The 25,061-nt window shown below is 40.6% G+C and overlaps 1 protein-coding gene and 1 non-coding gene across 3 annotated transcripts in view; one reads left to right on the top strand and one right to left on the bottom strand.

Moving 5' to 3' along the window:
- Parp4 (poly(ADP-ribose) polymerase family member 4) overlaps positions 1–25,061 on the bottom strand; it is a 97,873-nt gene that overhangs the window by 10,905 nt on the left and 61,907 nt on the right. For both annotated transcript variants that reach the window (XM_010633816.3, XM_010633817.3), the window contains exons 25-32: positions 23,517–23,616; positions 20,427–20,597; positions 20,123–20,203; positions 17,599–17,679; positions 16,808–16,903; positions 15,548–15,670; positions 8,821–9,909; positions 6,894–6,993 (exon numbers count right to left, since the gene is read on the bottom strand). In XM_010633816.3, the coding sequence (XP_010632118.1) occupies positions 6,894–6,993; positions 8,821–9,909; positions 15,548–15,670; positions 16,808–16,903; positions 17,599–17,679; positions 20,123–20,203; positions 20,427–20,597; positions 23,517–23,616 (1,841 nt within the window). The remainder of the gene's footprint in view (positions 1–6,893; positions 6,994–8,820; positions 9,910–15,547; positions 15,671–16,807; positions 16,904–17,598; positions 17,680–20,122; positions 20,204–20,426; positions 20,598–23,516; positions 23,617–25,061) is intronic.
- LOC117284702 lies at positions 22,985–23,123 on the top strand. The gene has a single exon (XR_004515772.1). It is a non-coding gene; the product is annotated as a U4 spliceosomal RNA (small nuclear RNA).

Raw genomic sequence — 25,061 nt, 5'->3', positions numbered from 1 at the left:
AACCATAGATATGACATTTTATACCCATTATCAAATTATTTCTAGTGCTTAGTACTTACAGCTATCAGTGTTATATATCCAAATCAAGATATTTTACTATATTATTAAATATCAAAATTGAAAATGAATATTTACATATATGAGGTGTGATTAAGATAGTGAATGTTTTATTTATTTATTTATTTGGTACCAGGGATCGAACTCCGATCCCTGTGCTTGCAAAGCAGTTGCCAGAACCACTGAGCTAAATCCCTGGCCCCAGGGAATGTTTAATTTAAAAAATTTATTACAGTAAGTTATACTGCCATTGATCTCCCTTAAATTACCCACCTTGCTTCAAACACACTTTATCCAGTGTTCTTGCCACTTTCTGAAGCTGTTTCAGAAATCCTCTTTCATGTCTTTACAGAATGTGATAAAAAAACACAGTGAAGGCTGCTGCTGAGGGCCATCCAACAGAAAGGCAGGCTCATAAAAGTATTACAGTGTGTCCTCATCCACCTTATTCATCACATCAGGTACTGTGAGACTTTGGATCTGTCCCAAAGTCACAGTGAGATGGGAGTGGAACCAGGTGGACTGTTTCTACACACTTCCCATTTATTCTTTTATTCTGGCTATAAATGAAATCTGCCCACGTGTCTGGGTGCAACATTCAGAACCATTTTTGGCATCTATTCTAGAGTCACAAAGTCAACTGTGATCTGCAAAGATAATTTGTTATAATCTTGTCTTTTAATATAAGCCATGTAGCTGGGCATGGTGGTGCACACCTGTTATCCCAGCACTTGGGAGGCTGAGGCAGGAGGATCACTATGAGTTTGAGACCAGCTTGGGCCACATAGTGAGTTCCAGGTCAGTCTCAACTACATAGTGAGACCCTGTCTCAACAAAACAAAACAAAAATATATATAAGCCATGCATTTGAAATTACTGTTTTGTTTTGTTTTTTATTCTTTTGAGACAAGGTCTTACTTACTATACAGTTCCAGCTGGTCTTGAACTCACTATGTAGTTCAGGATTGGGGCCGAGAATTTAGCTCAGTGGCGCTGCGCCTACCTAGCAAGTGCAAGGCCCTGAGTTCAATTCTTAGAGCTGAAAAAAAAAAGTACTAGGAAACTATGTAGCCCAGGCTGGCCTAGAACTCCCAGTGATCCTCCTGCCTCAGCCTCTGGAATGCTGGGATTACAGGTGTGTGCCACCATGCCTGGCTACCAGTTTGTAACTCTTTTTAGTTTGTAACTCTTAACAGAGTTACACCTCTGTCACCATCCCTCTCAGAGCTCTTTTAATCTTTTTCAGTTGGAGGAAGTACTAGGGGTTGAAACCAGGGCCTTTGTGCTTAGTTACATCCCCAGTCCTTCAAAAAAAATGTTTTTTTTTTAAATTTTGAGAAAGTGTTTCGCTAAGTCATTAAATTGCCCAGACTGAGCTAAAATTTGTGATCCTCCTGCTTCAGACTCTCAAAGAGTAGTGAGATTACAGGTCTGTGCCACCACACCCAGGTCATTTTGTAGAATAAAAACTGTTATGCTCACTAAACAATAATTTTCCATTCCTTACTTTTCTCAGGCTCTGGCCACTACTATTCTGTTATGTCATGAATCTGACTGCTCTAGATGCTTCATGTGCATAGAATTGTACAGCATTTGCTTATTACACCTCCATGGCTTCATGTAACCCAACTACCTCCCTAAGGCCCTGTCTCCAGACACCACCACTGTAAGGGTTAGGCCAGTAAGGTAAGAATTTCGGAGGGACACAACCGCTCAGTCCACAGTTCCTTGGGATGGAACTGCTAAGGCGGGCCAGGTTTCTATCAGAACAGCTTGTTCTCCTTTACCACCCACAGTACATGACAGTTCAGTGCTCCACAAGCTCACCATCATCTGACACTGTTAATCCTTTACAATTTGAGCATTCTGGCGCAGCATAATTTCTGTGATTTTCATTTGTAGTTTCCTGCTATTTGGTGAAGATGAACATATTTTCATGTGCTTAATTCTTCTGTGAAGTGTTTTTTTTTTTTAAAAAAGGTCTAGCTTTGTGGTCCAAGAAGGCCTGAACTTGCCGTGTGGACCAGGGGGGGCTTGGAATTTGTGATTCTCCTGTCAGCTTCCCAAAGTGCTGGAGTTGCAGCGTGCACCACCATGATCAGTTCCATCACTTCTCCTTCCCTCCCCACTTCCCTTCTTTCCCTTTTTCTTTTTAGTATGGGGGATTGAACCCAGGACTTTCACACTGACCTACATTCCCAGGCCTTTTTAATTTTTATTTTGAAATAGATGCTGAGTGCCTAAGTTGCTCACGATGAACTTGAGTTTATGACTCTCTTTCCTTAGCCTCCCACAGTGATAGGATTACAGGTACGTGATACTAAGCCTGGTTTCCATTCATTTTTATTTTTATTTATTTTTCTGAGGCAGGGTCTTGCTATGTAGTTCAGGCTGGCCTTGAACTTGCAGTAATCCTCCTGACTCCCAAGTGCTGAGATTACAGGTGTGTGCCACCTTACCTGCCTCCATTCTTTTTTTTTAACAGGGATCAAACTCAGGACGTTGAGCTTGTAAAGCTTGTGGAACCACTGAGCCAAATCCCCAGCCCACCCTCCATTCTTTTTTTTTTGTTTTCTGGTACCAGGGATTGAACTTGGGCCCTCGCTCTTGCAAGGCAGGCAGCAGAACCATTGAGCCAAATCCCCAGCCCACCCTCCATTCATTTTTAATTGTGCCTTCTGATGCACAGAATATTTCACTTTTTATGAAATTCAATTTGATCTGTCTTTCCCTTTATGATTTGTGCCTTTCATGTGCTAATTTATTAAAATGTTCTCCTATGTTTCTTCTAGAAGTTTTATAGTTTGGGCCCATGATCTATCTCAAATTCTTTTTTTTTTTTTTTTTGCCAGTGATTGAACTCAGGACCTTGCACTTGCCAGGCAGGTGTGGTGCCACTGAGCTATATTCCCAGCCCTGTTTGTTTTCCGAGAGAGGGTGTCACCATGAACTCCAATCTGACCTTGAACTCACTATGTATAGCTCAGGCTGGCTTGAAACTTGCAGTGATCCCTTTTTTTTTTTTTTAACTGGATACAGAATTATGAGTTTATAGGTCTTTTCTTTCTTTCAATCACTTAGAGATTATTTCATTATGCCAAGTGTGGTGGCATGTGCTTTTTGTTGTTGGAAGGCTGGGGCAGGAGAATCACTTAAAACAAGAATTCTGGGTCAGCCTGAGCAATGTAGTGAGATTCTGTCTCAAAAAATAAAAGAAAAAAAATCCATTGTCTTTTAGCTTTCATTATCTCTGATATAAAGTAAAATAAAATTACTAGTTGTTCTCCCTTTTTAGTTCATTAGATCTTAATTTGCTTTCCATTTTTTTTTTTTTGTACCGGGAATTGAACTCAAGTCTTTGTACTTGCGAGGCAGTCGCCAGAACCACTAACCACCAAGCTAAATCCCTGGCCCTATACATTCTCTTGTAATGCTTTTTCTCTGTTGCTTTTTTAGATTTACCTTTTAAAAATTTACCCTTGGTCTTTAGCAGTTTGACTCTTGTCTACCTAAACGTGGTCTATTTGTATTTATTTTGTTTAGAATTTGAGTCTCCTGGTTGTATAAACTGATATCTTTTATCAATTGCAGAAAAACTGCAGTCATTATTGAATTAAATACTTTTCTTTTTCTTCTATCCTTCCACCATCTGGGATCCCAAGTACACACATGTTAAACCTGTGGATCTCTTCTTTCAGGTCTTAGATGCTCTGGTTTTTTACATTCTAATTTTTCTTCTTTCAGTTTGCATACTTTTATTATTATAACTTGAGTTACATGATCCATTTACTTTCTTTTTTCCAGTACTAGGGATCAAACTTGGGATCTTGTTCTTGGGAAGCAGGCATGGTACCACTGAGCTAAATCTTGGGCCCTAATCCATTTACTTTTAAGCCCATTCAATGCTTACAGACATATTATCTTCCAGTGCCAGAATTTTCATTTGAATCCGGTTTATGGTTTCCAGCTATTTTGCAGAGATTCTTCTATTTGCACACCCATTTTGTCCTTTTCTGGTAAATCTTTCATTATACATATTATAGTTAAAACTCTGTGTTGAGCCATATGTGGTGGTGCACACATGTAATTTCAGTACTTGGGAGGCTGAGACAAGAGGATAACCAGGAGTTCAAAGCCAATCTGGACTACACAGTGGGTTCAAGACCAGCCTGAACTACACAGCGAGACCCTGCCTCCAAAAAAAAGAATGCTGAGTTTTGTTCTAGTAACTGTGTAAAGGTTTTGTTTCCTGCTTTGCTAGGATAACCCTGTTTTTTCCCCTTTCTCTTGTGGAAGAGCCCTTGATCATGAGATATGGTCCTCATGGTCCCTTCAGAGTTTCAATGCAGTTTGAGATATTTATTGGGTCTGTATAATGTGATGCAAGCTGAATGCTAAACTCCTGTCTGCCCAGTATGTGACAGCAGTTGAAATCTGTCAACTCTGTAATTTTCCAGCTGTCCCTTTTTTCTGGTTCCTTTAAGTTGCACTCAGTATACATTAGATTAGGAAATAGCAACACATCTGAGAGAAAACTGTATGGAGATTTTCCAGCTTCCCATTTTAAGGCTTCCTCTTCTGTAGGATTTTTATCTTTAATTCGAGCCATTATAGCAGCCTCATCCACCAAGCCCATGTCCTCCTATAAAGATATTCTGCATAGTTCTAAACCCTTCTGGGCTCCAACAGCTGTGAAGGGCATATAGGTAAAAAGCTGGATAAGTGCGGGACTGATCTAGTTGGCTTCTCTTAAGATTGTGTCCTCTCTGGTTTCTGTCTGTTTCTGATTGTTCTTCCAGCCAAAAAGAGTGATTTTTTAATTTTGTTTTGTTTTGTTTTTTGAGACAGGGTCTCACTATGTAGTTGAGACTGACCTGGAACTCACTATGTAGTCCAGGCTGGTCTCGAGCTCACAGTGATCCTCCTGCCTCAGCTTCCTGAGTGCTGTGATAACAGGCATGCACCATCATGCCCAGCTAAATATTTTGTCCAAAGTTAAAAACTGTTACTGTCAGGAGAATGTCAGATAAGAATGCTTATATCATGAGTCTAGTACAAGACAAAGTGCAATGTATCTGCCAACTTACCATGCCCTGAGCATGAAAACCCTGGCTTGGAGGTGACAGCACATGCTCAGACATGGCTGTTTATGTTGCCATGGATATTGGCTAGTAGTTTCATAATGTTTTCTTTAAGAAAATCAAACCAATTCTAAAAACTCTGACCACACACAGTGTCATGTGTCTGGAGTCCCAGTGATTCAGGAGGCTAAGGTAGGAGGATCACTTTATTCCAGGAGTTCGAGGCCAGTCTGGGCAGCATAGGAAGACTCTGTCTCACAAGACAAAACACTAAAAACCAACCTCCTTACCCTCGGGCTAGCATTGACTTTCAAACTATTTGTTGGTTCAAGGATTCCCAGAACCTCTTCATCCATCTTCTTAGTAGTCATAATAAAAAGACCCAAAGGCTGGACAAGTGGACAAATGGACCTGGCAGAGCCTCATTAGTGCTGCTCTGCAGGAACAGAGCTCAAGGTATTTCCCAACCTCTCTGTACCTGTAGGGAGCTATGTGACTAGATTTGCCACATTTTCTCCTTCCCTCCCGCCTACCAGGTGGGTGATACCAAGGAAGAATTTTTCTTCCTTCCCTTTAGTACGTTACTTTTATTTTATTTACTTACTGGTTAGTTGGATACGTAACCATGTTAATCACATGCTTTACTTTTGAGCTACACCTCTAGGATCCCTAGGTTGATTTTAGAGACTTAAAGCCATACCACAGTGTGTAAGGCGCCACAGTCCCTCTTTTTATTTTGGAGGGAGGGAATCAAATCTAGGCCCTCATGCTTGCTAATGAAGTATTCTACCACTAAGCTGCACCTCCAGCCTCTAGAGATCTAAATGACCATGTGGAGCATAGCTTCCTTGCTGACCAGTTTATAATGTAAGTATTCAGGGGTTGTTTTCCTGTAGTAGTTAATGCTATCCACGTATGCTAGTACACTAGCAAAGAGAATATCCTAACTAGTGGTAAAGATATGACTAGAAATCAGTCTCCCATTTTCTTTGATGGTTAACAAATATAACTCATTTCTTTCTTTCCTTCTACATATTTATTTATTTATTTCAGTACTGGGAATTGAACCAGGGCTTTAACATTGAGCTACATCCCCAGTCTCTTTTTAAAAAAATTTTAGACAGGGTCTCACTAAATCACCAAGTTGCATAGGTCATGCTTGAACTTGTGATCTGCCTGCTTCAGCCTCCCAGGGTGCTGCGATTATAAGCAGTGTGCCTAACTTCTTTTCTTTCCTCTCCCTCTCTTTCCTTCTGCTTCTCCTTCTTTATAGTACAGGGTATTGAACCCAGGAGAGCTCTATTACTAAGCAAAATCCCTGGCTCCTCTTTATTTTTATTTTTAGCCAGGGTTTTAATAAATTGTCCAGGCTGGCCTCAAAATTTTGAGCCTCCCAAGGAACTGAGATTAGAGGCATGCACTACTGCACCTAGCTTAATATTGATTCTGTTCATATTAACTTTCATAACTATTACATGAACTGAGCCAGGCATGGACTTGTAATCCCAGTACTCTGGAAGCTGAGGCAGGAGGATTGCTGTGAGTTCAAGACCGGCCTGGACTACACAGTGAGTTCAAGGACAGCTTGAACTATATAGCCAGACCCTATCTCAAAACACCAAACCAAAAACCCCATAATTATTACATGAATCCACTAGTTTACAAGGTAATTTATTATAACTAGTAGCATGCCTGTGGATGAATGGAAACATGAATGAAAATGGTGACTTAAATGAATTTTAAAAAGCAACTTACCTAGAGATCGAATTCCTTTTTGTTCAAGAAAATCATGCAAAACATTTGTGTTAAGGTTTAATATCTGTCCTAATTCTGGTGTAAGTTTCCAGAAACCATCCTGTGAAAATAATAAAACAAATTTACAACATGTTACTGGAATGTCACCATAGAAGAAGTTATATAATATATAAAATAAATTGCTACTTTAGTTCACTTAAGACAATTCTGAAATTTTTATTACCATAAAATCAAAGTTCCTCTTAGACAAGAGACAGTATCATTTGAAATCTCATAAGTATTGTGGCCATTAAATACTGGGAGGCATTTATATCAAGTCTGGAATGAGCTCACATGTAGAGATTTTTTTCAAAAGGACTCTATGCATCCTATACGTTGTTTTCTTTTAGCAATACTTTGAACCAATGTTTCTAAAAAAAATTTTGTTTTGAGACAGGTTTTCACTATGTAATCCAGGCTAGCCTTGAACTCATCATGTAGCCCAAGCTGGCCTTGAACTTGAAGTGATCCTCCTGCCTCTCAGCCTCCCAAGTATTGAGATTATAGATATGTATCACCCTATCCAGCTTTCAAACTTATAAACAGCCTGATCCCTTCATAAAACACTTTGTTGAGATACGAGTGCTGGGATTACAGGTGTACACCTCCATCCCCGAACACGTTCTTTAAAACTACCCTCCTTTTGCCCATAGTACTCTGCTTTCCTATCCCATTTGTATCAGAGTATGGTAAGACTGGACAAAAGCTTTTTCCTATGGGAAAAAATGCAGGAAGCCAGTAGGAGGGATCTATCATGGGCAGGTGTGTAGGTTAAAGGATCTGTGGCAACAATTTGAAAAATGGCAGCAGTGATATGTGTTAACCCACACAGAACTAGTATCAGGTGATTAGTTCTCTCGTTAGCCACTTCTTTCAGAGATGATATTATTACAACCACATTGAGGCCCAGAAAGGTGAAGCAACTCATCCAAAGCCACACAGTGATTATGCTGCACAGTCAAGACTGAAGCCCTGTCTGGCTGCAGGGTCCAGCCCTGGACAGCAGTGGCAGTACTGCCTCCTACAGCCTCCCCTGGCATTCCTCCAGGGAGGACAATGGGGCAGCTGCTGTTACCCTCTTTAAACTTCAAACCACTGTATGAGGTCAGTGTCATTATTATCCCCATTACACAAAGGAGGGCACTGCGACTCAGGTTGTCTGCCTTGCCCAATGTAATAGGGCTAGGATTCACATTCTTACAACTAAATTGAGCTGGCTGTGGTGGTGCACGCCTGTAATCCCAGTACTTGGGAGGCCAAGGCAAGAGGACTGCCAAGAGTTCAAGATTAGTCTGGGCTACATAATGAGTTTAAAATTAGCCTGAACTACATGCAAGACCTTCCTCAAACCAAACCAAACACAAAACACAAATAAACTGAGTCCAGTATTTTACTAAACTGATTTACAGCAGAACAAATTGTAGATGTGAGACTGGATTTTAGCATCAGCACAGGAGCCAAATTTATATGTTGTTTATTAACTTAACAAATAGAGAGATGATAATGTTACAGGTTGAATAATACCTGCATTCTCAAGACCTTATATTCTCTTCATATACTGGTGCTTTACTGCACAACAGGAAATTTCTATGTACTGTAATTCATCAGTGCTCGAACCTAGGAAATTAAGGTCTCACCCATGCCTCTTCCAGGATGCTGTTAAGTGGGGAAAATCCATCCACTAGCATGACCCCATTCATCACCACACACACTGTTTAAGCTGACTGGCATTTTTTTTTTTTTTTAAGCAAGACTTTCTCACAAGCTGGAACAAGTCCCCAATGTAGACTGGTAATAAACAGTTCTACATCCAACTGATCTGCATAGCACTGTTGTACACCATGATGCTAACTGACCACAGCAAGTTAAGCAAAAATAAGGCAAATACCTCGGTTTGTAGACTGAAGAGTGCAGCCCATGGTACAGAGTTCTTTCCACTGAGCTGGTGGACTGTGCCATCCTCATCTTGTAATACGGGGCTTAAGGAGAAGCCACTTGTATCACGTTTCTTCTTCCTTTTAAAAAACTTACATGCCAGAGTTCCTGCTGGTGTTTTATTACTTTCGGTTCCAAACAAACTTCCTCTTATATTTTTCCCTTTTGCTTCTTTGCTTTTGAGAAACAGGGCCTTGGACACAGCACGTGAACTAGGTACCTCTAAACCTTCTGCCACACCCTCATAATGTGCCACATCGCAAAGATCCTCTTGGAAAGAACATGGTGAAATTCTGTCATATTTATCTGGCTGGCAAGATGCCTCTTCCAGGAGAAGCCCTGCTGGACTGTGATGGGTACTCTGAGAGCATAGGGAACTCTGAAGAAGAGAGGGACTATGGAAACTAAATAGTTCATGAGACTTTATGCCTGCAGCAAAGCCAGAAGAAAGAGATCTAGGAGAGGAATAGTCAAGCTCAGGGGAGACAACAGAAAAAAGGCTGCTTTTAGAACATGGATGAAATTGGCATGGATCAAACTGTGTTGAGCCCAATGAGCCAGTTAGGGGAACACAACCAAGGAGGGGAGGTCGCCTGGAAACATGAGGCAGCCCCTGATGGGAGATGCTGGGACCAGCATCAAGGTCTTGGCCACTCCTAAACTGGCCAAATTGCCTGAGAGGTCCAGATGAACTGAAAACCTGAGAAGAGACACTGGGAGAAGAGAAAGAAAAAGGATGGGTATCAGAAACAGCCAAGGGTGGAGGCATAAAAAGAGAGGTAAAAGCAGCCTTTTGTTTTGGCCTAGCTGTCTTTGATCGTGCTTTAAGTCCTTCCATCGATGAATCCAACTCTGTCAAATTCAATAGATTTTCCACACCTCTGCTTTGACACTTCAGTGCGACAGGTTGTACCACCTCTTCCATACCAAAGCCCATGTCTTCAAAATCTTCAGAATCTTTCAGGTTAGATAACCTGAGTCTTCGTTTAGCCAAACCTTTAAGTTGCAGCTTTTCATCCCCTTTAGGGGATGCTGAAAGAGGCTGAGAAGATGGGAAAGCAGAACAAAGTGAACAAACAAGCAGACACCCTGTCAGCCCTTGATCTTGCCAGCAGTTGATAAGTTGGTCAACCGAGAACCTGCCAGCATTGTGGGCACAGATGTTGAGTCAATGCTCAAGACAGGATTATACAAGCAAAACACCTTGATGAACAGATATACAACTTGAGACCTTGGGAGAATATCAGCAATCAATACACAGAAAGATTTTTCTTTGTTCTTGGAATCACAATATTTTAAACACTCTTTATTTTACACATGAGGAAATAGAACCATAGAAGGGTCTTGGCCAGGATTTTACAATGAGCAATACTCATAGTGTATAAATTAGCCCTAAAATAAACTGATAATTTAAAATAAATTATTCCAATGTTTGTTTGTTTTTTGTTTTTTGTTTTTGGTACCAGGGATCGAACTTGGGTCCTTATGCTTGCAAGGCAGGCAGTGGAACCACTGAGCTAAATCCTTGGCCCTGTTTTATTTTCTGTGATCATGTGATAAACCCAGGACCTGCCTTACATGTTAGCCAATCCAGTCTTTTATACTACTTTATAGCACTAACAAAAAAATTGAAAAAAATTTCAAATATTTAAGGTAACTGATTATGTCTTATTAGAATATGAACAATATGTAAAATGAAAGAGTTTAGGAACAGCTGCATTACTACTGTTAAATTTGAATCTAAATGTAAAGAGTATTCCTTAAAAGACTGCATGTAAACCAAGTTCAGTTTTATAAGGACAATGACTCCTTGAGATATTTTGGAAGTACTTAGCCTCTAATTTTAAACATTTAAGAGAGCTGTTTATAAAAAAAGAATATTCCTTCCCCAATTCAGTCAAGTTTCAAATACACATTTGAATAGTTACTACTGCAGAATATATGACAAAGCACACATTTCAAAATAATATTTAAAAATAATGCCAAGGCCAGGGGTGATAGCACACACCTGTAATCTCAGTACTCTGGAAGGCTGAGGATTGCACATTCAAGCCCAGTCTGGACAACTTAGTGACTTAGTGAGAACCCATCTCAAAATAGAAAATGTGAAAGGCAGGGGACGAGATATCAATGCCTTTTATAAAATTATAGCAATTATAACAAATCAATATAACAGAGTAGTTAGCACAGTAACAACTCCTAAATTAAACATGCAGGACTTTAGTAGGTGATGAAGGTGGCATTTCAAGTCAATCAAAGAATTATTTAACTTATACCAGGATAAATTCCAATGGGATGAAAAATTAAAAGGAAACATGAAAACACAGAACTTTTTAAAGAAACGAAAGAAACATTTTAAAAAGTATAATCTCTGAATGGAAAGGTTTTTCTTGAGAAGGCTCTCGCTACATATTTCAGGCTGGCCTTGAATTCACTATGGAGCCCAAGCTGGCCTTAAACTTTAGGTGATCTTCCTGCCTCATCCTCCTAAGTGCTGGGATTACAGGCATGTATTACCATGCCTGGCTTTAGGAAAGGTATTTCTAAGCATGACAAAAGCCAAACAACATGAAGCAAAATCCAGAAATCCAAAGATTAAAATTGTATTAAAATGTTTGTATAGGGGCTGGTATGCACCTCAGTTGTACAGCACATGTCTATTATGTACTAAGGCTCTAGGTCTAGTCCTGTGTGCTTGTACACAGGCACACACACACAGCTGACGCCATAGCCGGGATGTGGTGCACACGTCTGTAACCCAGCACTCCACAAGGATGAGGCAAGAAGAGTGCTGTGAGCTCAAGGCCAGCCTGAACTACACAGTGAGACCCTATACAAGAAAAAAATCTACATGACAAAAAGATAATAAGGTCCATTAAGATACAAGGGGCAAACTGGGGAACAAATTTTCTTTTCTTTTCCCTTCAAATTCATAACCTGCGCGTGGTGGGAAACTGTAATAGGCTGCTGCCGTCAGCGACTCCACATGGCATTATTGCTCTATCCTTTCCCCTCCTCGGAATATTGTCTTCACTTTCATTCCTGCAATCTTGCTGGTATTTCTGAGCTGATTCCAGGCACCAGGTGCTGACCACAAGAACTAACCCAACACAGAATATCCCACCCTCAAGATAAGTAAATATCACAAAAAATTCACCACCTCCTGTTGATGCCTAACACCAGAGTACTCCTGGGAGATGGTGCTTTCTACCACAGCCCCTAACCTGGTCCTCATAAACTTCCCCAACTTCCCTAAAGACTTGGAATGGGTTCCCAGCCTTCAGTCTGGGGCCTTGCTTTTCTGTGGGATGAATTTCAACATGGTCACCTGAGGAACAGCACCTCAGCAGTTGCTGCGCTCAAGTTATTGCTACTCACAGCACTGAATTTTTCAAATAACTGAATTAAAAATTTAGCTCAGAAGTTATTTGTATGAAATCTTTGCCTCTCACCTTTTTTGGCCACTCTTGGTGCTAGGATGGAACCTGAAGACTCATGAACTCTACCCCTGAGCTATACAACCATCCCTTTCCCTTATTTTCAACCTATTTTTGTGAGACAAAGGGAACACAGGGAACGTTGGAGGATGCACTGCCTCTAGCCGGTGCTGCCCACAGAAGTGCGCTTAGCATCGGCTCCACACCTCCTAACAAAAGAGGCGCTGAGCTCCAAGGAGGGGCTCACCCAACAAACAAACCCATGACTCCTCCAGCTCCCAGCAGGCCTAGGGTATGTAGCTCTGTCTCACTGCTCTGTTACTGAGCTCAGCTGAAGGAATTTCACATGGAATTCTGCCACTTTTTATTTTTTTAATTTTTTGGTACCAGAGATCGAACTCAGGACTTTGCATTTGCAAGGCAGGTGGCCGAACCACTGAGCTAAATCCCCAGCCCTCATATTAAGAAATAAATTTTATTTTGTTTTATCCCATCCTCCCTCAAGCTCCCTCCCCTCCCTACGTAAAGAAGCTTTGTTTCCATTTTTTCCTTCTATTTTTACTTTTTTTTTCTTGTCCCTTCCTTCCCTTCTCCCTCCCTCCTTCTGCCCTGTTCCCCTTCCCATCTGAACACTTTCTTCCCATTTCCCAACATCCATTATACATTTCAGTCCTTATTTCCACTTTTTGCCACATTTTGTTAAGTGAAATGCATCCTTAGGGAGCAACTTTAATTAGATGTTCATTGAGAAAATGTATTGTTAAAAACTTTCAAGTCATTAATTGATATTATTTTTCATCTGAGCATGATGATGATTTTTTTTTTCTTTTTAGTGGTACGGAGATTGAACTGAGGGCCTTAATAATAAGCTTCATCTCCATCCCTTTATAAAATTTTAATTTTTTTTTTTTTTTTTTGGTACTAGGGATCAAACTCGGGTCCTCGTGCTTGCGAGGCAGGTGGTGGAACCACTGAGCTAAATCCCCGGCCCTATAAAATTTTAAATTTTGAGACAGGGTCTTGCTAAACTGCCAAGTTGTCCAGGCTGGGCTCAAACTTGCAATTCTCCTGCCTCAGCCTCCCAGATTGTTGGGATTACCATGTGTGCCACCATGCCCAGCTGCCATTTGATTTATTATTATTATTTATTTTTTCCTTTTTCTTGGTACCAGGGATCAAACTTGGGTCTTTGCAATTGCTAGGCAGGCAGTGGAACCATTGAGCTAAATCCCTGGCCCTTTTTTATTAATTTTATCAGTACATTTTAGGTATACAATATAATGACATTCATCATTGGAGATTTGTACCTTTACATAATATATCTTGATTCTTATTTGTTTGTTTGTTTTTTTGAGACAGGGTCTCACTATGTAGTGAGACTGACCTGGAACTCACTATGTAGCTCAGGCTGGTCTCGAACTCACAGCAATCCTCCTGCCTCAGCCTCCCAAGTGCTGGGATTACAGGCGTGCACCATGATGCCCAGCCTTAAATCAAAATTCTTGAACCAAAATATGGCATGTAAAGGTACAAGATACCAATGATGAATGTAACTGTACTGTATATCTAAAATGTACCAATAAAGATTCAGTTTATTTAAAAATTCTCGATTTAAGGCTAGGGATTTAGTTCAGTGGTTCTGCTGCCTGCCTCCCAAGTGCAAGGTCCTGAGTTCAATTCTCAGTACCTCCCCGCAAAATTCTCAATTTCTATCAGGTTTTTGGTCATAAGAGCCACTGTAAACTTTAAGAAGTATTAGTGGTGAGTTGTGATTATGTATTTAGACAAGACTTTTATCACTATTTTCATATTGTATTACTTTTTATATTATCTAATGACTAGTTTCCTAAAAGACAATTTATTTGTCCATGAACGAAGCATAATCACTGTTGGCTTTTTAGGGTTTTTCTGGAGGTTTTTATTTATTGCCTGATTTATACAAGGTGACTAACTTAGTAATGCAACACCATTTTATAAATACGTGAATATTTTCCATCACCAAGAAGACCTTTTTATGCGCAGGGAGTGAAGAGGCTACTTTAGCAAAGGGTACCTGCACCACTATGACACTATGAGAAGAGCACAGTTGCTACTTCAGTCAATGACAGGCCACATGAACACACTTAAGATTAAAGCAGAGATGCCAGGTGTGATGGCACATGCCTGTAATCCCAGCACTTGAGCCAGGAGGATCGCTGTGAGTTCGAGACCCGGCCTGGAATACACAATGAATTCCAGGTCAGTCTCAACTACATAGTGAGACCCTGTCTCAAAAAAAGATTAAAACAGAGCTGTAAATTCCCACAGCCTAGTGAGGCTGTGGTTGTCAGAAGTCAGAGTGCAAAGCATTACCAATGTTTGTGGTGATGCTGGTATCAACAAACCTATGTGCTTCCAATTGCATAAAAGTACAGCACATGCTAGGTGTGGTGGTGCACACCTATAATCCCAGCACTCGGGAGGCTGAGGCAGGAGGATCACAAATTGAAGCCCAGACTGGGCAATTTAGTAAGACTGTGTTTTAAAATAAAAAATAAAAAGGGCTGGGGGACTGTGGATCAGTGTGAAAGCCCTGGATTCAAACCTCAGTACTGCCACCCCCAGAAAAGGTAGAGTACATAATGCTTGATAATGATAACAAATCACTATGCTACCAGTTAATGTACCCTCTATACTTTTTAATCATCATTATTTTTTACAGTACTGAGGATGGAATACTGGGCCTAAGTCATGCTAGGCAAGTGCTCAACCACTGAACTATGTTGTACATAGCCCTTTTACATCATGACTGTACTCCTTCTTTTATTTATTTATTTTAAAGTAACTGGACATGGTGGGGCACACTTGTAATCCCAGTGCTCTGGGAGGCTGAGGCAGAAGGATCAAAACATCAAGCCTAGACTGCAACTCAGTGACTTAAGGAGACCCTGTCTCAAAATAGGAAATAAAATGAGGGCTGGGGATGTAACTCAGTGTGAAGGCCCTGGGTTCAGTCCCAATCAATCAGTCCATCAATCAATACAATTTAAAGTTAATTGTGCACAGTCTGCTAAGCTCTGCCAGCAGCTCATGTCTGCCATGTCTCCTGATTGTACTGAGAATCAGGGACGGACCTTCCACTTCTAGGTTTGCAGGGCTGCACGCCAGGATGTGCACACAACCACAAAGTTATTTGATGTACTTCTCAGAATACAGCCCCACTGTTAGGCAATGAATAGCTGCATTTGGTAGCAATACACTTACCTGTATCATGTCAGCCTCTTCTTGCTCCTCCTGCCAACTCATGTATGGCAGAAAGTCTACATCTTCTTTGTCAATCAATTCCAAAATATTTGTAGTATTAGGAAAAGGTGACTCGTTATCATCCTGTAGTAAATCAAGATTGGGTTTTTAAAAAAGACATTAACAAATCATTATCACACATTCTAAAGCCTCCTGGAAACTGGGTTTGGAATGCTTGGGTATGTGAAGGTTAATCTTGTCAACCTGAATGGACTGAGAGATGCCTAGGAAATTAGTCAAGCACACTTCTGGGTGCGTCTGAGAGAGGCTTCTAGAGACCATGGCCACTTGGGAGAGCAAATTGAGGGGGAGACTTGCCCTGAATGTGGGCAGCATCACTCAACAGGTTGGGGTCTCTGACAACCAAAGCAGGAGGAAGCCCATCAGCATGTGCTCTTCCCCTGCCTCCCTGGTTCCTGGCTGCCAGCCACTCAATTCTGCTGCATGCTCTCCACCATGATGTGCTGCCCTGCTCAAGGCCCACGGTGATAATGCCAACTAGCCACAGATAGACAACTTGGAAACCATTAGCCAAAACAAACTTTTCCTCTTTTGTTTCTCTTCGTTATTTTGTCACAGCAATGGAAAATTGCCTAATGCAGGGTGTAAGATTATACCATGCATCCCGAGCCACGGATATGCAAATAAGAAGAGCAGACAGAGCACTCTTTAGGAAATGCTCACTCAGGACTGTGCTAAGTGCTCAGACTTAAGAAGGGTAGAGGGTCTTCTGTGGATGGTGAACCCAGGGATTATTTTTTGAGGGTCTTGGATTAATAAAAGATGGCAAATACCAAAAATGTAACAAAACTACAGTATATCTAAAATGTACATGTAGCTCATTAATTAAAACATTACAAATTCTAGCTGGGTGTGGTAGTGCACACCTCTAATCCCAGCACTCAGAAGGCTGAGGCAGGAGGATCACTGCAAGTTCAAGGACAGGCTGAACTACAAGTGAGACCCTTTAAAAAAAATGCTAGCATATGTAATTTATTTAGAGATTATTTTAAATCCTAACACAAAGGCACTCATAAGTGGGAGACATTGGCTCCTGAGGTTGGCTGGCCTCTACCCACCCTGCTCTTTGTAGGTCGGCCTGGGCTATGTCATCAAAGATCACACCAAGAGTTAAAAAAAAAAAAAAAAGATCACACCAAGAGTGACTTTCTTAATGTGTAAACACAAAGAGTTTAATTTTGAATTACCAATAATACATACCCTTTTCTCAATTGCCACAAAGCTTGTAAATTGTGTTATGAGAGAGTTTTCTTTACTGAGTTTAATAATCAGAGACTTCATAATTTGTTTCTTCATCTAGGATAGAACAAAACAAACAAAACCATGTTTTGTTATATGCACCTAACTAAAAGTATATCAAATAATCTAAAAGTTATTTATCTATGGCAAGTCTGTCTGTGGCTTTGAGGGACTAGGTTGAGAACTATGGTGGCTGGCTGAAACGAAGAGACTCCGCTCTGTGTAGCAAGGGGTTCCTTCACTCTTCCTCAGGTCCTTGGGCAGCTGGCTATGCCTTCTTCAGGAAGATAGGCGGGAATCTGAGATTACGTCTGTTACAGGCCCTCAGTGAGCATGCCTGAACCTTCCTCTGGACTCCTGCTCATGGGCAGAACATCATGGAATTCTTAGGAAACCAATGATATCAGTTCTTTTATTTATCAGTCATTGAGCACCCAACACCCAGAACAGATGTCACAAGTACAGTGATGAATGCCTGATACTACTTTCCTCTCTATCTGGCTATTCTCACTTTACATTTCCATGGAAACATCAAATTACACTTGATCTTAGCCAAAAGGCTGAGAAGCGATGGAAACATCAATTTAGGAGTGACCTAGAACAGCTGACCATGGTGTATGCCAATAATCCCAGTGTTCTGGAGGCTGAGGCAGGAGGATTATCCTGAGTTCAAGGCCAGCATGGATTACACAGGAAGACCCCAAACAAACAGTGATCTAGAACAATGCATAGTTACTAAGAAAAGAACAGACCTCGTGGTTGGCTTCATCTTTGTGGAGAATGCCATCTTCAAAATCTCGGATTAGCGCTCGTGCTGCCAGCTTGTGAATCATCTATGTTTAAGCAGCAAAGGAAAAAAAAAAAGATACGGATGGCTCCTATTTAATGACTTAAGGAGACATTTAAAAGCTGAAGTACACTAACTTAGAAGCAGTGAATTCACTCCTTTAAAGTGTGCATCTGGAGAGTGTACTGGTTGTACGCAGCTGTGCAGCCAGCACTGAAATGAAGATCTGGCTCATTCTCTTCCCTCTGAAATGTTCCTGGGATCCCTCTGCAGTCTCCCTAACCTGGCAACCACTCATCCGTTTTCTGTTCCTGGAGCTTTGTTTTTTCAGTATAAGGCTATTTTGCCAATTCAATTCATTTAAGAACTTTAAAATTCCTCCTCCACTTCAGCAAGAGCCAGCGTAGTGGCAGGATGTCCACCCACATGGGAACTCCACGGGGGCCATGCAGGGCCTGGGCTTGTTCACGGTGATCTCACAATGCAACGCCACATCTGTTCTCAGGGACTCCAACTCTTATGATTCTGTCATTAACAAGCCTACCATTTACAGAAGAAGTACAGCTTCAAAGACTGCAATTTCTTTTTTTGTTTTTTGGTACCAGGGATCAAACTCAGGACCTTGTGCTGGCATGGCAAGCAATAGCACCACTGAGCTAAATCCCTGGCCCTAAAGACTGCAATTTAAAGGAAGGAGACTTAATCCCAATGCAATTCTTTTACCTTATTTCCTCATTTGATCTAGTTTTTAAAGAAATATCGAGATTTCTCCAAGATTGTGTCAAAATGTACAAGAATCCATTGTTTTGGTCTAAACTCTTACACTAGGCCCCAAGAGACCAGATGAAAAATGAAAATGGCCGGGTGTGGTGGAGCACGCCTATAATCCCAGCACTTGGGAGGCTGAGGCAGGAGGATCACTGTGAGTTCAAGACCAGCCTGGGCAACATAGTGAGTTCCAGGTCAGAGTCAACTACATAGTGAGACCCTGTCTCAAAAAAAACCAAAAAAAACAAAACAAAACAAAAAATGAAAATGGTGCTATCTGGCCTCCCAAGAAACCAGGAAAAATTATAAAAAGCAATCAAGTTCCCCATGCAGGCCAGTTACAATCATCCTAAGAATGAAGTTCCCTGTTTTTCATCCTTACACAAAAACAGCAAACTAAGTAACACTACCACTGAGCTACACCCTGATGCAGGAAAGTAACTTTGAAATGAATGATCTGCTTTGTGTCCTTTCTTTTTGTTTTCCTCAGCCCTTCTCAGTCTATAAATATAACCTCTTCTGCTCAGCCCACTGGAATATTTATCCTGTTCTGTGAAATGAAGTGTTGCCTGATTCTAGAACAGCAAATAAAGTCAATTAAGATCTTTAAAGTGTTATAATTTTGTCCTTTAGAGCAAGAAATCTGTAATATAAGTGAACTGCTTTCTTGAGTTCTATGAATTGTTATAGCAGATTACTAAACCTGAGGAAGGATTGAGGTAACCTGCAACTTGTATCCAACTCAGGCAGAAGTCTGGGCAACCTGAGGATCTATCGCTTACCATTGCCATTTGGACGGGGAAGTCTTGTGGGACTGAGACCTTTCCCTGGGGACACTGTGCTATCTCTGGGCAGACAGTGCCAGAACTGAGTGGAACTGAAGCAGATATAGCTGGTGTCAGGGACTGGGGTGGGGAAAACACATCTGAAGATGGAAGTGTTGTGAGGAAAGAGGGGATAGTTTTTTCTTTCATAATCCAAAAGTGAAAAAAAAAATCAATATATTGTGGTTTACTCTTAGCTCAGGGGCTGGGGATTTAGCTCAGTGGTTCTGGTGCCTGCCTCACAAGCACAAGGGCCTGAGTTTGATCCCTGGTACCAAAAAAAAAAAAAAAAAAAAATCCTCTTAGCTCAGTACTATAACTTGATCTTAGCCAAAAGCCCAAAAAGCAATAGCGCAGTACTATTATAATTAATACTTTTTTTGGACCAGGGATCGAACTTGGGACCTCTTACTTGCAAGGCAGGTGGCAGAACCACTGAGCTAAATCCCCGGTCCCTGTAATTAGTACTCTTAAGTGCATAAGGAATCAGTAGCACTTAACCTTTATTGAGTCACAAGCATCTCTGAGAACCTCAGTAAAGAGTTTCACATAAAATCCCATATTGCACTGCAGTTATGCACACCCCCTGACGCCCACAGGGACACCTAGACCTAGGAAGGCCAGATGAAGAATGGAGAAGGTCTAGAGGGTGTGTCCCCGGTGGCACAGATCACCACCCTCCATGTGGGTGCACACACGCCCACAAAGAACCTTGACAAAGGAATGACAGGGACTTCGGACATATAAATGTAAAATCACAACTTTTAGTCCATATTTTAAATTTTTTTTCTTTTTCTTTGGCAGTGCTGATGAATGAACCCAAGACGTTGGGATGCTAGGCCAGCATGCTACCAATGAGCTACACCCCCAGCCCCATAGTTAAATTTTGAACCTTACAGTCCCAGTTGTCTTCTGAAGCTCAGTAGTTGAAACCATTGAACAAAATTCCTTCTCTTGAATTAGTGCACACAGAGTTGCCTGAAGTAGAAAAACAATTAGTTCTTCATTAGCTTCCCTACTACACAGTGTCTTGGTTAATGTAACAGTGACAACTTCTCCCTCTCAGTGGACACCAGAAACCTCCCAAGCTACATTCCCAGAACAGGAAAATCTGCCAGCCAGAGAGAGGGGAAAAAAGAACAAGAACATAAGCAAGAAACATTGTTCTTCCCACAATGTAACAAACAGTGCATCCTCTTACCTGCATGCAACGAGAAATCAATCCATATACAAGGAGTCGATCGTTGTGGAACAAGGATGGAACTTGGGCTGGGGCCTGCAGGGGCTCCTGTGCATCTGCATTAAGTTGCTGCCATTTGATGGAGACAGAGTGGCAACTTGGGGAGCGTAACCTATTCATTTGGTCTTCTATCTATTAATGAAACATGAGCGATTTCTCTTTTAATGTTACATCTAAAGAGTAGTAACTTATCTGGGAATAGTGGTACATACCTATAAATCCCAGCACTCTGGGAAGCTGAAGTAAGAGGATCATAGGCTCAAGCCCAGCTTAGGCAATTTAGCAATTTAGTGAGACCTTGTCTCAAAAAAGAAAAGGGGGGCAAGTGCAAGGTCCTGAGTTTAATACCAGTACCTAAACAAATAAAGAAAAGGGGGAGTGGTGGTGTTGGGGACATACCTCAGTGCAAAGGTGCTGAGTTAAATTCTCAGTACTCCCACAAAAAAGTAAATTAACCACTGAAAATTACCTTCTATCCCACGGGGATTTTCTAGCTCTTTGGTTTTTATTCCCCACCCCACACACTTCTTCCTGCTACAGGGGAATTTCCCAAAGAGATTTTAAATAGAATTTTTATTAATGGTACTATCACATCATTTAAATTAGCAAAGCATCTTTAAAAAGCCATGCATGGTGACACACACCTGTAATCCCAGCAGCTGGGGGGCTGAGGCAGGAGAACTGTTATTTGAGACCAGTGTAGTCTATATATATACTGAGATGGTATCTCAAAAAAATCCAAGCCAGGGATTTAGCTCACTAATTCTGCTGCCTGCCTCACAAGCGCAAGGACCCGAGTTACACAAAAAGGACCCAGGTACAAAAAAAAAAAAAAAAAAAAAACAAAAAAAAAGCCAAAAAGCAAAACAGGTGGAAAAATTTTAAAATATCCTAAAATTAACACATTAGCTTATTACTAATATGTAGCTTTGACAAGAGTAGGTTCCAGTTACAAAAATTAATCCTATAAACAAAGCACTTGAATAGACATTTCTCCAAAGACATGCAAATGATCAATATACACATGAAAATGCAGCTAACATCATAGTCACCACGCAACCAACAAGATATGACTTCTAACTTGATAGGATGGCTATTAAAAACAAAAAATGGAAAATAATGATAATCAGGAAAGGTACATGCTGGGAATATAAAATGGTGCAGCTGCTGTGGAAGCTGGAATAGCAGATCCTTAAAAAAAAAAATTAAACACAGTGGTTCAGCCGCCTGCCTCACAGGCACAGGGTCCTGAGTTCGATCTCCAGTACCAAAAAAAAAAAAAAAAAAAAAAAAAAAAAAAAAAAAAATTAAACAGAGGGGCGAGGGATTTAGCTCAGTGACACAAGTGCAAGGTCCAGAGTTTGGTCCCTGGTACCACCATAAATAAATAAATAAAATAAACAGAATTACCATAAGATCAAGCAATTCTGCCTGTGGGTACATACCCAGAATTAAACACAAGAACTAAAGGACACTCACACGCTAATTCTCCCAGCAAAATCATACGCAAGAACCTAAGGGCCCACTGATGGATGAATGGGTAAAAATGTGATATCCAAAGATATAAAGGTTTTAAGGTTCCACTTATGTGAGACAGTCAACAGGCAAATTCACAGAGACAGCACAGAGAGTAGAAGTTATAGCAGGAGGCAATGTGGAGTTATTGTTTGATGGCTACAGAGTTTTTGACATGATAAAAAAGTTCTGAGAGAGACAGAGGGATGGTTGTGGAACACTACAACCATGGTGAATGTACTCTATACCACTAAACTGCACACTAAAAATTGACTCAGGAGGTAGCTCAGTAGAGCACTTGCTAGCATGTGCAAGCCCCTGAGTTTGATCCTCAGCACTAAAGGAAAAAAAAAAGTTTAAAATGATAGAGTTTATGTATCTTTGACCACAATAAAAAGTGAATCCCAGCCAGGCATGGTAGCTCACACCTGTAATCCCAGCACTCAGGAGGCTGAGGCAGGAGGATCACTGTGCATTACAGACCAGCCTGGGCTGCATAGTGAGTTCCAGGTCAGTCTCAACTACTAGTGAGAGACCCTGTCTCAAAAAAAAAAAAAAAAAAAAAAGTGAATCCCAGCGCAGTATACAGCCTGTCTCAATATCTGTAGGGTGCAAGTTCCAGGATTCCTCTGACACCAGATCTGAAGATGCTCAAATGACTCATAAAAAGAGATGTCATATTTGCTAGAATCCATGAACACCCTCCATCATATTTTAATCATCTTTACATTATATATAATACCTAATACCATGTAAATGCTATGTAAACAGTTGTCATATAATTTAGGGAATAATGCTAACTAAAATGTTTGCATATATTTGGAACAGACACAAATTTAAAAATTTATTTCTCATCTATGGTTGGTTGAATCTCTGAATGTAGAACCCATGGATAGAAAGGGCTGTGTACTTCATATAAAAAAGTCAATCTGTGAGCCAGCAGGATAGTGCATGCCTGTGGTCCAAGCACTCTGGGAAGCTGAGGTAGAAAAATCACAAGTTCAATCTTTGCACAGTGGCAGTATTGTAGCCAATGAGGTTTATCCGAGGCATAATTATTGCTAAATGAAAAATCAGAAGTTCAACCCCAGCTTGCAGAATTTAGTAACTTGGTGAGACCTTGTCCCAAAATAAAACATTTTTAAAAGGGGAAAAAAAAGCTGGGCATGGTGGCGCACGCCTGTAATCCCAGCACTTGGGAGGCTGAGGCAGGAGGATCACTGTGAGTTTGAGACCAGCCTGGGCTACACAGTGAGTTCCAGAGCAGTCTGAACTACATAGTGAGACCCTGTTTCAAAAATAGGGGGAGGGGAATCTATGTCATTATAAGCAGAAATCAAATGAGTAACCACTGTGTTCTGGCTTAACTACAAAATTAGCACAACCTAAGGGTAAGGTTCACATCTTTGGCAGCTTTTGCATCTGAATAGCTTCTCTATTTATTCATGAGAATACAGAAGTTATTGCCAGACTTGTAAGAAGATAATATTTCCAAACTTAAATATGTAACTAGAAATAAGATATTTAAAAACATACCTGTTTTTTCCAGCTATGTTTGGATTTTGAGTTAAAATATTCAAATACTCCAGCACCACATTGGGACAAATTCCTTAAGACATGACGATTGGCTGTAGAACTGATCACATTTCACATGTTTTAATTTTCCAGAAATTTTAGACACATTTTTGAAGTACAAAAACTCATGAGAAAACTCATAGCTTAACAGAAGAGCTACTGCATGAAAAAGGATTTACTCCTCTGTGGCTGAGGTTAGAGTTAAAATGAGACTGGGGATGATAGGTACAGAGCTTTCCTAGCATGGCTGAGATTCTGGCCTTGATTCCCCAGCTCAAACAATTAATCTGTCAATCAGTCAATCAAGATGTCATATTTAAAAACAAGCCAAAGTGGTATCAGAATAATATTTGCTAAAGATATCAACCTAGTTTCAATAAATATCAAAATTATCTGAGTTTGAGGCCAAAAGCCAAGAACTAGCAAGAGTGAATTAAATCCATATCAATATTTGACATACATATGCACAGCACAAGCTAGAAAGAACTTTCAACCTGGTGTGCAGTTCACACCTTTAGCCCCAATTGTGTGGGAGGCTTAGCCAGGAGGGTCACTTGAACCAGAAATTTTTTTGTTCATTTTTTTTTTTTTTTGAGACAGGGTCTTGCTTTATAGTTGTTTTTTAATTGAGTTTAGTGGTATACTTTAGGTATACAGTACAGTTACATTCTTTGTTGAGATCTTGTACCTCAACATGACAGGTCTTGGTACTCATTTTTTCCCCTTGTCCCTGCCCTCCCTTCACCCCCTCCTCCCCTACCCACTTACAAATACTTTATTTCCATCTTTTCATTTTCTCACATTTTTTTCTTTTCCCTTATTACCCTTCCCCTACTCATCCCACCTTCCCTACACCTTTAGCCCTTTTCTTCCTATTTCACAATGTCAGTTATCTTATTATGATCTTATGTACTATTACAGTTTATTCACACCAGAGAAACTATTCGGTATTTACACATGTGTGACTTATTTATTTCACTTAGGAGTATATCCTCAATATGTATCCATTTTCCTATAAATGAATCTAATTTCTCGTTCTTTATGGCTGAGTAATATTCAATTTTAAAGAAAAACCACATCTTCTTTATCCAGTTTCCATCTCATGGGCAAATGGGCTGTTTCCAAGTTATAGCTATTACAAACTGTGCCGCTATAAACATGGGTGCGCATACATCACTGTGATATGATTCTTTTAGTTCTCTTGGAAAGATACCCAGCAGAGGGATGGCTGGTTCAAATGGTACCTCTAGTCCCAGCTCTTTGAGGTATCTCCATATTGACTTCCATAGTGGCTGCACCAGTCTACACTCCCACCAACAATGGAGAAGGGTTCCTTTCTCTCCACAACCCCTCCAACATTTGTTATTGTTTGATTTCTTGATTGCAGCCATTCTTTGTGGGGTGAGGTGGAATCTCAGTGTTGTTTTCATCTGCATCTCTCAAATGACCAGTGATGTGGAACATTTTTTCATATATTTACTTGCTGCTTTTACTTCTTTGTCTGAG

Source organism: Fukomys damarensis, unplaced genomic scaffold (assembly GCF_012274545.1).
Source record: "Fukomys damarensis isolate Sample0158 unplaced genomic scaffold, DMR_v1.0_HiC HiC_scaffold_38, whole genome shotgun sequence".
Taxonomy (NCBI): Eukaryota; Metazoa; Chordata; class Mammalia; order Rodentia; family Bathyergidae; genus Fukomys; species Fukomys damarensis.
Note: the sequence above shows the minus strand (reverse complement) of the source record. Positions and strands in the feature narration are given on the sequence as shown.